The sequence below is a fragment of the Thalassophryne amazonica genome, chromosome 19 (genome assembly GCF_902500255.1).
Source record: "Thalassophryne amazonica chromosome 19, fThaAma1.1, whole genome shotgun sequence".
NCBI lineage: Eukaryota > Metazoa > Chordata > Actinopteri > Batrachoidiformes > Batrachoididae > Thalassophryne > Thalassophryne amazonica.
The window spans coordinates 71,002,489-71,014,675 of record NC_047121.1 but is presented as its reverse complement, the minus strand read 5'-3'; the positions used below and the strand labels follow the sequence as shown (position 1 = coordinate 71,014,675).

The following is a 12,187-nucleotide window of genomic DNA, read 5'->3' as shown; positions in this document are numbered from 1 at the left end:
GTGATCATTATCTCTGCAAGTTGTCTGTTGAAAACACATGTAATCGCTTCCTGAATCACAGATAACCATTCCAGCAGTGCCAAATGAGCTGGAGAAAGCATTTGGAGCCATTTAAAAAGGTAATTATTAGTCATGTTTACATTGTCATGGCTTGGTAAAACAGTTGCATGTTCTTTCCTTCTTGTCTGCAGCTGTTAAAGTATGTTTATGATAGATTTAACATCTTCTTATAATCACTCAGACGAGCTGTGCTCTGATGCGTTCTCCTGACGCAACAATTCACTTTGTTCACTTCTTTACTCAACTTCACGAGCTGCACATTGTGTTGGCGAGCAGATCGCGCCACGTAGCATGACATTTACATGTGAAGGATTTTTTGAACATTTCTTTTTGCGCAATTGCATGTGCCAGCACCCCTCTCACATTCAGTCTGCACCTGTTAAAGATGAGTTTACTCTCCTGGTCTCCAGGTCATGCAAGTGTGTGAATCAGTGTCAGTGCTTCTTTAGTCTGTTCATTGAGTGTGCCAGTTTACACTTCATTGTCACAAACATTAGAGTTATTGAGGCACTTCTGATTGAGATATAATGTAATATATACATTAAATGGGCTTTCAATATTAAATTCAAATGTCTACAAAATCCACAATCTGGATCAGAGCTGGATCAAACTTTGTCAGCTGACAGTGAGTGCCACTTGTTTGTAATTGTAAATGTAATTACCTGAACCCTCATCCAGACTAAGATATTAATTCACCAATTGGTTCAAAATGCTGTTGCCAGACCTTTGACAAAAAGCAGAAAGTTTGACCACATTACACCCATTTTGGCATTTCTTCACTGGCTTCCTGTCCCTGTGAGATCAGATTTTAAGGTTCTGCTATTAACCTATAAAATTATTCACGGACAAGCACCTCCCTACTTAGCTGACCTAATTAAACCCTATGTACCAGCCCGGGCTCTGCATTCTCAGGGTGCAGGACTACTTTGTGTTTCTAGCATGAATAAAAAGTCTGTGGGTCGTAGATCTTTCTCTTATCGTGCCCCTCTTCTGTGGAATGATCTCCCTGAGTCAATAAGACAATCAGATTCTGTAGAGACTTTCAAGTCCAGGCTTAAGACGCACTTTTTTTCCCATTCGTATGGCTAGCATACTGGTATAGTATGTTACTGTGCTTCCTACCCTTTAAATTCATTTCATTAGGAAACAGACCGGGCTGCAGCCTCAACTTTACCTAAGGGCCCTGTCCCACTGGCGTTTAGGAGGATTTGCGGATGGAATGCGCACAAAAGTGGCCCACATCCGCCAAACAACCGCAATAACTGTGTAACATTCCTGTATGAGTGGCCGCCATCCGAACACGTCCGTGATCATCTGCAGAGGCACACATGTCCGCAGCCAGGATTTTTGAGCGGCTCAAAAATCCTGCTGCGGATGAGATCCGCATCACTGCCTGAACCCTGTCATCTGCTGATATCCGCAACCGACGGGTTGGCACAGCTTGGCGGCGGACCGGGACAGTGTGCTAAACAGATATGACGCGTGCCCAGCATGGCCACATCACGGTCGCAAATGGTATGTCGCGCATGCAGACAGAGTGGGCACGGAGGGAGCGAGTGCATCACGGCCGCTGTGCCCCTCATGGGGACGCCTCCGCGGTCGCCTTCACTTCTGTTCCCTGTTATATCCACTTTTCTTCCTCATGTATTCGCTGATCCACCCCGGGACATTTGTCATTTCCGCCCACCTTTGTTGCGGACGCTCGGCTTTTGTCTCCTCATTTCATCCGCAAAGCCTCCTAACCACCAGTGGGACAGGGCCCTAAGTCTTTTAGTGAAGCTTAGGGCTAGTGGGCGGCAATCACCTTAGTATTTCTTCTGTTTTTCTGGTTGCTTAACGCTGTCAAATTCTACCTTATTTATTGTCTTTCTGCCACCTGATTCTGTTTTTATTTTATTTTATTTTTTTGTCTCTCTGTGTTTGAGGTGCAGCTCCATCCAGAAGTGGGAGTGGGTGTCTTTTTCTGCAAGCCTCCCATCCTGGACACCAACATGGACCCCCAGTATTTCCTTTATATTTGTATTGTCAATTCTGTTGGTAGCATGACCTAAGCAGAGGGTCACCCCTTTGAGTCTGGTCTGCTTGAGGCTTCTTCCTGAAATCATCAGAGGGAGTTTTTCTTTCCCACTGTCGCCTGTGTGATTGCTCTAGGGGTTGGTAAGGTTGGACCTTACTTGTGTGAAGCGCCCTGAGGCAACTTTGTTGTGATTTGGTGCTATATAAATTAAAATAAATTGAAGTGAATTACTAACTTTTACCCAAACCTTAATCACAATGGCTGCAGGGGTGTTTACTTTGTTTGCCGGTAAAATGTCTTTCTCGAGTACATCTTGTTCTGTTTACACCAATAGGATAAACTCTGTTACCTGAACCCTAATCCTAATCCATTCTTTCCTCTCATTAACTGTTACCCCACCATACCCTGACTGGAATGTCTGCAGGGGTTTTTAGTATTTTTTTCTCAAGTGCAAGTTATTGCCTTGTTTTGAACTAATCTAAACTCACCCATAAATGTTACCTGAACCATTGTCCTAGCATCTTACTTAGCATTACCCAAACCATCCAACCATTCTCTCCACTCATTTTCTCCAATTAAGGGTCACAGGAGAGCTAGAGCCTATCCCAGCAGTCATAGTCATTGTGCTTTGTGCTTCACACTTGTCATGATTTTGGTCCCCAGTGCCCTGACAAAGCAGACTAAATTTGCAAACAGGATTGCATAATAAAAAAAGCAACATGTCTGACTCTATTACAGTCAAAAACCTGAGGCATTGGATGAACTCAATTCAATTATGAGCAGGATTTCCATCTAATAAATAAATATATGTTGCCCCAACTCAAATAAAGCACCTCTATGCAAGATAATTTAATTTAATTTAGTTGGAACTCCATGTATTTATTAGATGGAAATCCTGCCCATAATTGAATTGAGTTCATCCAATGGATTGGATTCCATCTGATAAATGTAGTCCCAACTATATTAAATTACATTATTTTGCATGGATGTGTTGTATTTGAGTTGAGGCTACATATATTTATTAGATGGAAATTCTGCACATAATTGAATTGAGTTCATCCAGTGACTCATCTGTGTGAGTGATGCACCCAAAAATTGACTAATTGGATTGGATTCCATCTAATAAATATTTGTAGTCCCAACTCAACTCAGCTGTGGACAGACAGGGCTTGAATATTGTACAAAAGCAAGGATAAAGGTGGTTTTACGAAATGGAAACTGTAAGTGGCTCCGATACTACACCTATTCACCACCTCGCAATCAACATTGTAACCTGAGTACACAGGGTATTCAAGAATGTGTCTCTCAAGTGAAAAGTTAATTTGCGTTTTTATGTGCGACCCAACAACTCTCCCTCATTCTCCGACACCAGCTTCCAACCCCTGCACCCCCACCCCACCCCTTTGCCTTTGTGTAGCTATCAGATAGTGGCTTCCAGGAGTCCACACCTGTCTCAGGGCTATGCAGAGGAGATGGATCCATGCATTTGGAGCATCAGATAGCCTCCAGCCAGGGTTAGTATTGATCTAACGCTTCACTGGCCCTTTGTGAAAGGAGCAGCTGCTTCGGAGGGGGAAGCTTTTAGATAAGCAATGCAAAGGGAATTGTTTCTCTTAAAACCCTCTTGCCACATTTGCACACGAAAATCACGGTTTAGTTCAACACTCCATCGCTCTGGAAAACAAAAACAAAAAAAAATGTCCTGTCTCTTGACAAGAACAGCAGCAAATAAGCCTTAAAACACCTGCCTTCGGGGTATTGGGACACATGCGGAATTAGAAATTGCACAGTAATAACACTGCTCTCTGGGTTTTCTCTCTTTAATCATTTGTAATCTCGAGAGTGAAAACGAACGCACAACGGTATACTGCGCCCGTGTTTCTTCTTCTCTGCTCTCGACACAAGCCGACCAACTGAATGAGACAATTACGGTGGGCGGGGCGGGATGCTCGGTGGGGTGGAACTGGAGCATCTGTGTGAGTCAGGCATGGTGTTGACACCCAGTCATGTGACTCGTAAGCTGTATGGCCTGACACCACTACCTCATTCACAGCCAGTAATTAAGCATGCTAAATGAGCAGGACAGCCGACCCCGCGTGCACATCATGAAGCAGTCTCGTGACTCAAGTCCAGCAGGAAACCAAAAAGAGTAAGAGACTGAGCTGGATGCAGGACTCGATGAAATACGCAGAAGGGAGAAGTCCAGCAGATTGAAAAAAACAACACCAAAATATGTCACCAAAATCATACATCAATACTTCACTAGTTTCTTTTCTATTCAGGTTTTTACAGAATACAGGAACTGATAAATATATGTGTGTGTGTGTGGGCTCACTTTTCATGAAAATTCAGGACATTTAATTATGATAACACACCTTCAATATCAGGACACTGGGAATAACGAGGACATTTTCCACGTCCTCTTTTTTTTCTGAGCACTCTAAAGCATTCTAGATGCCCCCACCCCAACATGCTCCCAGACCAAAAATCTCCAATGTCCTAAAATATTACAATTTGTGAAAAATAATTGTGTCAGTGTGTTTATCATTTTCTTCAATTTATCTTCGATTTCACCGCCTAGTGGCCAGTTTTGATACTTACACTTTTCACACTTTCAGTGTGACGTTATTGTACTCATAAGTCACATAGTGTCCTTGTAATCAGGTCTGACCAAAATATAGCCCTAGCCAAAACTCAAAAGATGGACATTTTTATAACACACCTTCAATATCAGGACACTGGGAAAAATGAGGACATTTTCCACATCCTCATTTTTTCCTAGCACTCTAAACCATTCAAGACACCTCGCAACATGCTCCAAGACCAAAAATCTCCAGTGTCCTAAAATATCACAATTTTTGGAAAATTAGTGTCTTTATCGTTTTTGCTCATCTTTAATTTTATCGCCTACTGGCCAGTTTTGGAACTTAACACACTTTCAGTGTGATGTTATTGTACAGAGAATTCACATGGAGTCCTCATATGTAGCAAAAAATCAGGTTTGACCAAAATATAGCCCTTTCCAAAAACTCAACAGATGGACATTGTTATGATAACACACTTTCATTATCAGAACACATATGTGTGTATGTGTGTGCCTGCATCCCATGGAATTGAAGAGGATCAATGCCATTCTGGCGGCTTTTGAATCTCCTATACTTCAGGATAGGGACATTCCAAGCACAACAACCATTAGTGATAGCAGTGTATATTGACTGCTTGAACACACAAACCACTGTAGCGCCGGCAACCACCATTTCAAAAGACCTGATTAGTCTGGTAAACACTTCAGGCCTATGTCCATATAGCACTTTTGTTTATCTGAACACTAGCATTTTTTTTTTTTCCAAATGATATCACAGCATGTGTGGCTGCCCGGAGAAAAACACCTCACCAAGCTTTTTGTGTGTGGCCAATCTATGAACTTTTCAGAAAGGTCCTTTTCAAGTATCTCATCAGATGGGGCAAGACTGATCACCCTGACAAAAAAAGGAGAACAAGTTTCTTTTAACTGTCTCTGATATTTTCATTATTATTATTTTTAATTGGGAGCAGATTGGACTGACTAAATGTTGCTGGCAAGTGTTGTGTTTTTGTTATCATACACATTGCAAGGTTCCTTTTTGCGGTGTATTATTATCATTAAAATAAAACCAACATAACATGGTTATGATACTGGTGTACCTGTTTGTACTCAGTGATACCAGGATGCAGGTTTGATGATATCAACTCCAAAACCTCTATATTGCTTCAGAGAATCATTCTTATTTCCAAATGCTCATCATGATCAGCAAATGAATGTCTACTTTTTGTTTAAATGCTCAAAACTGTCAATGAAAAACAATTTCTTAAAAAAATGGTTATTTTGAAACTTTTAACATTAAATATGTGTTTCTGAAAACAATGCACTGTTTCAAAGTGAATTAAATTGTAAAATAAATAAATAAAAAGGGTTGTGAAAAAAATCATGCAAAAATCATTGAAAAAATGCTTAAAATATATAATTGTTTCAGGAAATATTCATAATGCTTGACATGAATGGGTACATTTTGCCCCCCATCCAGTCTCCCCCAAATTTCCTGGCCTCACCCCTGTGCCATACAGCTCATTTGAAATGTCTTTGCATGTTTACTGATCAGACTCTAAAATATCACTCAAATGAATCTTTCAGGGAGAAAAAAAAAAGAAGAAATCTGACTGACAGGGAAAAGTACATTTGCATGTCACAGGTTCCCAAGACCCTTGCTCCAACACATACATCTGATAAAGCTTAATCAGCACAGGGTGGTCATGATAAGGAGTTTTTTCAGTCCTGTCGCTGCCTGAGAGAGTGAGAGAGCAAAAGATAGAGCGGCAGAGAAGGCAGGTTTGCTCCGCTTCTTGTTCTTCTTTTCTCCGTGTGTCTCTTTTTTCTGTCTGCCTCTCTCTGTATCAGTGCAGACACTTCTTAAACCTCAGCTGGAAGAAAATACAGTGACTGGGGTGGGGGGTGGGGTGGGGGGTTTCAAAAGAGTAAGTGATTGCCCTCTAGGGGACGGAGCAGAGAGAGGAGAAAGAAGAAGGGAAAAAAGAAAACAGGAGGCCTTATCACCCCAGCCTCCGATAGCACTGTTGGCTACCACCCAGCGCTGGGAGGTGTAGGCGGGGTTGGGTGGGTGGGTGGGTTTTGGGGGGGGGGGGGGTTAGGAGAGCAGGAGTCACCAGCTAGATGTTGCACTGCCTCTTGACACAGCAAACTCAGCAGGGAGTCTTCCATCTATCCCCGGCTTTATGGGCGCAGCACAACCAAATGGTGTCGTCTGAATGGGCATTATTCATGCTTCATCATGTGGCACAATGAATTATTGCATGAAGCTGAAAGCACGGGTGACTTAAATTCAAACGTTCACATTTTCTGTGCACGCAGCTGCTCCAGTAGTGTGAATGGGACCTCCACATGACTGACTGTACTACTGACCCAGTTCCCTCATTCTGATGAAGTCAGAAAAACAATGATATAACACATCGGGAAAAAAACAAAAGAAGCTGTGATAGCACTTGGCCACTCAGCAAGAACTGTGAAATAGAGGAGGCTATAGTGAATTTATTGATACTATCCAGCTTTTTCCTCTCTTTCTCCCCTAAAGCTACTGTAATGTTTACATCCACAGCAGGCAGTTGCAGGCGCACAGACGCCTGTGCGGTGTCCAAGCGCCACCTTCAGTATCAAACCTCAAGGAGGAGGAAAAAATGGTCACATAACCTACATCTTCTCCTCGAGGCACGTATGGCAGGCTAGCGCTGCTGTCTATCTCTCCACCGTCGGTTCTATCATTGGGGATGAGCTGGCGTTGCTTTACGCGTGTGCGCTTTGGTGCGTAATGCTCATCTCAGGAGCGCACGGCGCTAACTGTGTGTTTAATATGCCTGTCTCGCCCGGCGTGTTGCCCCAGACACTGTGTACCACAAATCCCCACCTCCACTCCAATGAGAGCTCGGGAGGGAGGCGAGCGAGATGTGGGGGGGGGGGGGGGGGGGGGCGGAGGGAGTCTTGGATGGAGTCTGCTGGGCGGAGTGGAAGGGACGCGATTGGACGGCTTGGCGTGACGCAGGGGACATGAAAAAGGCGATAACTAGTTAAGAAGGCAGTTTGTAAGTCTGCAAAAAGAGTGCAGAGCTTGAGACAGGCTTTACGCACGGGACGGAGAGGAGCCGGCGCAAACGCACGCACACAGAAAGAGAGAGAGAGAGTGCGCAAGAGCCGCCTTGGCAGTGTGCGGCTGTTGGAGACACTGCAGCGTCCGGACGGAGACGAGGTGACTGGAAAGAGAGCCGGAGGGGGCGCACGATGGTGCAGCACACAGACAACAGCGAGACGGACGGCAGCATGTCCAGAGAGGCGACGGATTCGGAGGAGAGTGAATTTATGGCGTGCAGCCCCGTGGCCATCAACCCGGACTGGTGCAAGACGGCAACCGGCCACATTAAGAGACCATGAACGCGTTCATGGTGTGGTCCAAGATCGAGAGGAGAAAGATCATGGAGCAGTCGCCGGACATGCACAACGCGGAGATTTCCAAGCGCCTCGGTAAGAGGTGGAAGATGCTGAAGGACAGCGAGAAGATCCCGTTTATCAGAGAGGCGGAGCGGCTGCGGCTAAAACACATGGCCGATTACCCCGACTACAAGTACAGACCCAAGAAAAAACCAAAGCTCGACACGTCCAAATCATCGGCGCCGTCTCCGGAGAAGTGCGCCAAAATGACAAAGACCCCCAGCAAGAAGTGCTCCAAATAAAGAATAAGAGCGGCTCCAAATCCGCGCACGGTTACGCGGAGGACTGCGTGTTTCCCGGCTTCAAAGTGACCAAGACTGTGAAAAGTGAGCTCACGGACGAGGACGACGACGACGACTACGAAGAGGACTACCGGATGGGGATTACTAAAGCGGGAGAGGAGGAGCGCATGAGGCCGTACAGCGTCGCCAAAGTTCCGGCGAGCCCGACTTTGAGCTCCTCGGCCGAGTCGGAAGGCGCGAGCATGTACGAAGAAGTGCGGAGCCACAACAGACTCTTTTATAACAGAAACGCGAGCAAGCAGAGCGCGTTTCACGCCGCTTCTGTGTCACCAGCATCCTCCAGGTCGGTCTCCACATCCTCCTCCTCTTCCTCCTCCTCCAGCAGCAGCAGCAGCTCATCTTCAGGCGACGACGCGGACGATTTGCTGTTTGACTTTAGCCTCAATTTCGCCTCCAGTGCGCCAGGATCGGAGCTGGGCAACCCGAATTCAGGAAACCTATCCCTATCCCTCGTGGATAAGGACTTGGACTCGTTCAGCGAGGGCAGCCTGGGCTCTCACTTTGAGTTCCCAGACTATTGCACGCCGGAACTCAGCGAGATGATCGCTGGGGACTGGCTGGAGGCGAACTTTTCCGACCTGGTGTTCACGTACTGAACTGATTTTTTTTCTTTTTTTTTCAAAGGGTGACATGAAATCGTGCCTGTGTGTGTGTCCCCCTTTGTTTTTGTTTGTTTGTTTCTTTTTTTTTTTTTGGCCTGTTTGGCTTTCAAGAGAAGGGGAGGAGGAGGGGGCGTCCTGGACAAGGACGCAAAAGGTGAGGTTTGAGAAATGAGATGCATAGCAAAAAAAAAAAAAAAAGGTTAAAAATAAGTCTGCAGATGTTTTTTTATTTGTTTTTCTGGCAGCATGACAGGGTTTTATGGATTTGTTTCCCCTTCATAGGTCTGCATTTACTGTTCATCTTAAACGGACCGGAAAGGGAAAATACATGAACTTCTATGCATCTTATCCTGTTTTAAATTAAAAAGAAAAAACAAAAACAAAACAAAAAAAAAAAAAATACCTGCAGGGAGCTAAAAACGGACTGTGGACTGACTCAAAAATCTGTGAACTGGACGTTATTTTAATGCTTTATATAGTTTCTAAAGCCACATTTTTTTAATTTCTGTTTTTTGTAACTTGTTTCCGTTGTACCTCCTGGATTTTTGGACAAAATTTTAAGCAGCCTAAAAAAAACCTCCCTCTGCCGAATACAAAGTGCAGAGGGAACATTTTGATACATAACAGACCTCATCTTTTTAAAAGAAAAGTAAGATATTTTCAGGCATATTTTTGTACAGTTCAAGACAAGACAAAAAAGGGAATGTTCTTACTGTGCTTTCAGTGAGTTTCAGGCACTTCTTCCCTTTATGTTTTTTTTTTTTTTGGTTTGATTGTTTTGTTTTTCTAGCATGCAAGGGAGTCCTGGTTTTAAGGATTAAGTTAAATTAAAACTTGCATCAAAAATGCCTTGTGATTTAAACAAAAAAAAAAAAAATACAGACTTAGGTTTTTTTTGTACAGTTGTAGAGCAGATTTGTTGAGTATTTGTAGACAATACAATGGCATCATGGGGGAACACATACCTCAGAGCTGGAACTAGTTTCAAGATTGTATATGTACTGTAATATAGTAAAGTTAGGAGTTTATGTATATCATACTCGTGATATGTGGATGGGTCCCGATCGCAGGTGTGAAACTGGATTTTTTTTTTCTTTTTTATTTTGTTATTTAGTTTTTTTTTTTATGGCACATAACTGTCCCCCCTCCCCCTTTTCATTTTTTTGTGCAATATATCCTCTTTTATGATACAGACCATCAACAATTGTAGCAAGCGATGGGAATACAGGCGTGTGCACTGTCACCGTAATGTCATGTTGTGATGCTGAAGCAGACAGGAAAAAATAAAATAAACAAATCAGCTGGAACTGATGCAAAAAATACAGTCTGATGACGTATGGATAGCTTGAATGTCTCACAGGATTGGTATCTTTGAATATGTTACACAGCAAATTATATGGATCTGACTGACAAATTACAAATGTTCTGCAATAAGGCATAGTCTAATGGTCTGGTCTCACAAAAAACAAGCCAAAATAACTAAGTAAATAAATAAAAGAAGAAGAAGAAGGAGAAAAAAAAAACACATTCCATAGTCCTGTTTCATAAAATGAAACTTTTATTTTAAAACTGACGACTGCCTTCTCTCTTTTTTTTTTGAAAACATTAACCATAAACCTGTATTTTTTATTTCTTGCACTTAAAAAAAAGCAGATATTGTTTATTTTTATGTGGGTCTTACATATGAAGTCTGTTTCATAGAGGTTTTTTGGAATATGACTTAATTATATGCCGAGACTTTTTTTTTTTTTTTGAAGTTCTAGGCAGTAGTTACTTCACATTCCAAGTGTGAATCTGTCCTTGACTCATCTTTGAATAAATAAGTACAGTATACACCCGTCGACTGTCCTTCCAGTTTGTGAATATGTGCACGTGTTGCTTGGGGGGAAATTAAAAAAAAAAAAATAAATAAAAAAAAGGGGGGGGGATAGGCTCAAATTTACATGTGAATTCTTAATAAAAAGAAAACAAAGAAAATTTGTCAAATGCAGTGAGATGTTTTACTATTCCTCTTTTTTTATTGCTCTCCTAAATGTGCTTGGTTTTAACTTTCCTAACGTCTGCCACAACCGAGACCCTGCAGCTTTAAGAAATCGAATCGTCCGCTTTGCTTGCGTCTCGCTGCCCGATTGGTGGGATGGATGGTCTCCTAGGAGATGGAGCTGGAAACAGGAGCCTGCTCATCACAGCGTGTGGGAGTCTGCAGTCTGTGTGCGCCGCTTCCATTCAGAAATGTGGAATGGCTGCAGAGCGGGTGTGCATGTGGCGTGTGTGTGCAAAAGGAGAGAAACAAGAAATGGAGTTTGTTTAATTGCTGTAAGAAGGAAAAGGCTGTTTTGAACTGTGATTCATTCATGAAGGTGTTTGAACTTGATAAAAACATTATTTCTTGCTTTTTAAAGGTGTGCATATACATTTTAGCAGAATATCTGCAATATCTTTCCTCAGAACTATTGGATTAACCTGTAAGAACATAAACAGTGCCATAAAGTGGATCAAAATACCTCCAGATGTTTGTCTTGAATCCTCTGATGGAGTTGTGATATTAATGATTTGACACATTGTTGCCTGGCTCCAATACGAACTCAAGAGCTGTAAAGTCAAAAGGAATAAATCACAACGTACACTGATGTGCAAAAGGGTCATTCACAATTAAAACCTTCAAAAAATAACCACAAGTCCACCAATAATTAAAAAATAAAAATAAAAAATAAAAAATACATGTGAGCATGTTTCACACTTAAAAAAAATACATTTCTTCAGTTTATATAAAAAAATGGTTTGAATCAGTAGGTAGTTTTGTGTATGTAACACATGGTGCACCTTCAAATAATTTTCAGTGATTTATTTTTTAAATGAGGTTTATAGCTCAGTATTTGTTATTTTCATTCAAATAAATTAATCAATTTTATTACAACAATAATCTTTGGGTTTTTTACATGTGACTTTCTGTTAAACTTTCTGTTTATGTTGTAATGAAGGGAGGAAAAAAAAATGAAAACACTACATTTTAGGGTGCATATTTTTGTTATTCCACAATTTCGTATGTCACAGAAGTATAAAAGTTTGTTTCAAGCCTGAATTTTACTTGATTGTTAGAAAGTTTCTAGATGCACAGCTGAAAAATTGGGGATTAAAAGGTTTTAATATGATTTGTTATTTAAAAAATATC

General features: G+C 42.1%; 1 protein-coding gene across 1 annotated transcript; it reads left to right on the top strand.

The window, feature by feature from the left end:
• The first annotated feature begins 7,605 nt into the window (after window positions 1-7,605).
• Window positions 7,606-10,848, top strand: sox11a (SRY-box transcription factor 11a). Its single transcript, XM_034195642.1, is given in 3 exon segments — window positions 7,606-8,049; window positions 8,052-8,350; window positions 8,353-10,848. Coding segments are annotated over 3 exon segments (1,101 nt in total). The 5' UTR covers window positions 7,606-7,904; the 3' UTR covers window positions 9,010-10,848.
• The last annotated feature ends 1,339 nt before the right edge of the window (window positions 10,849-12,187 follow it).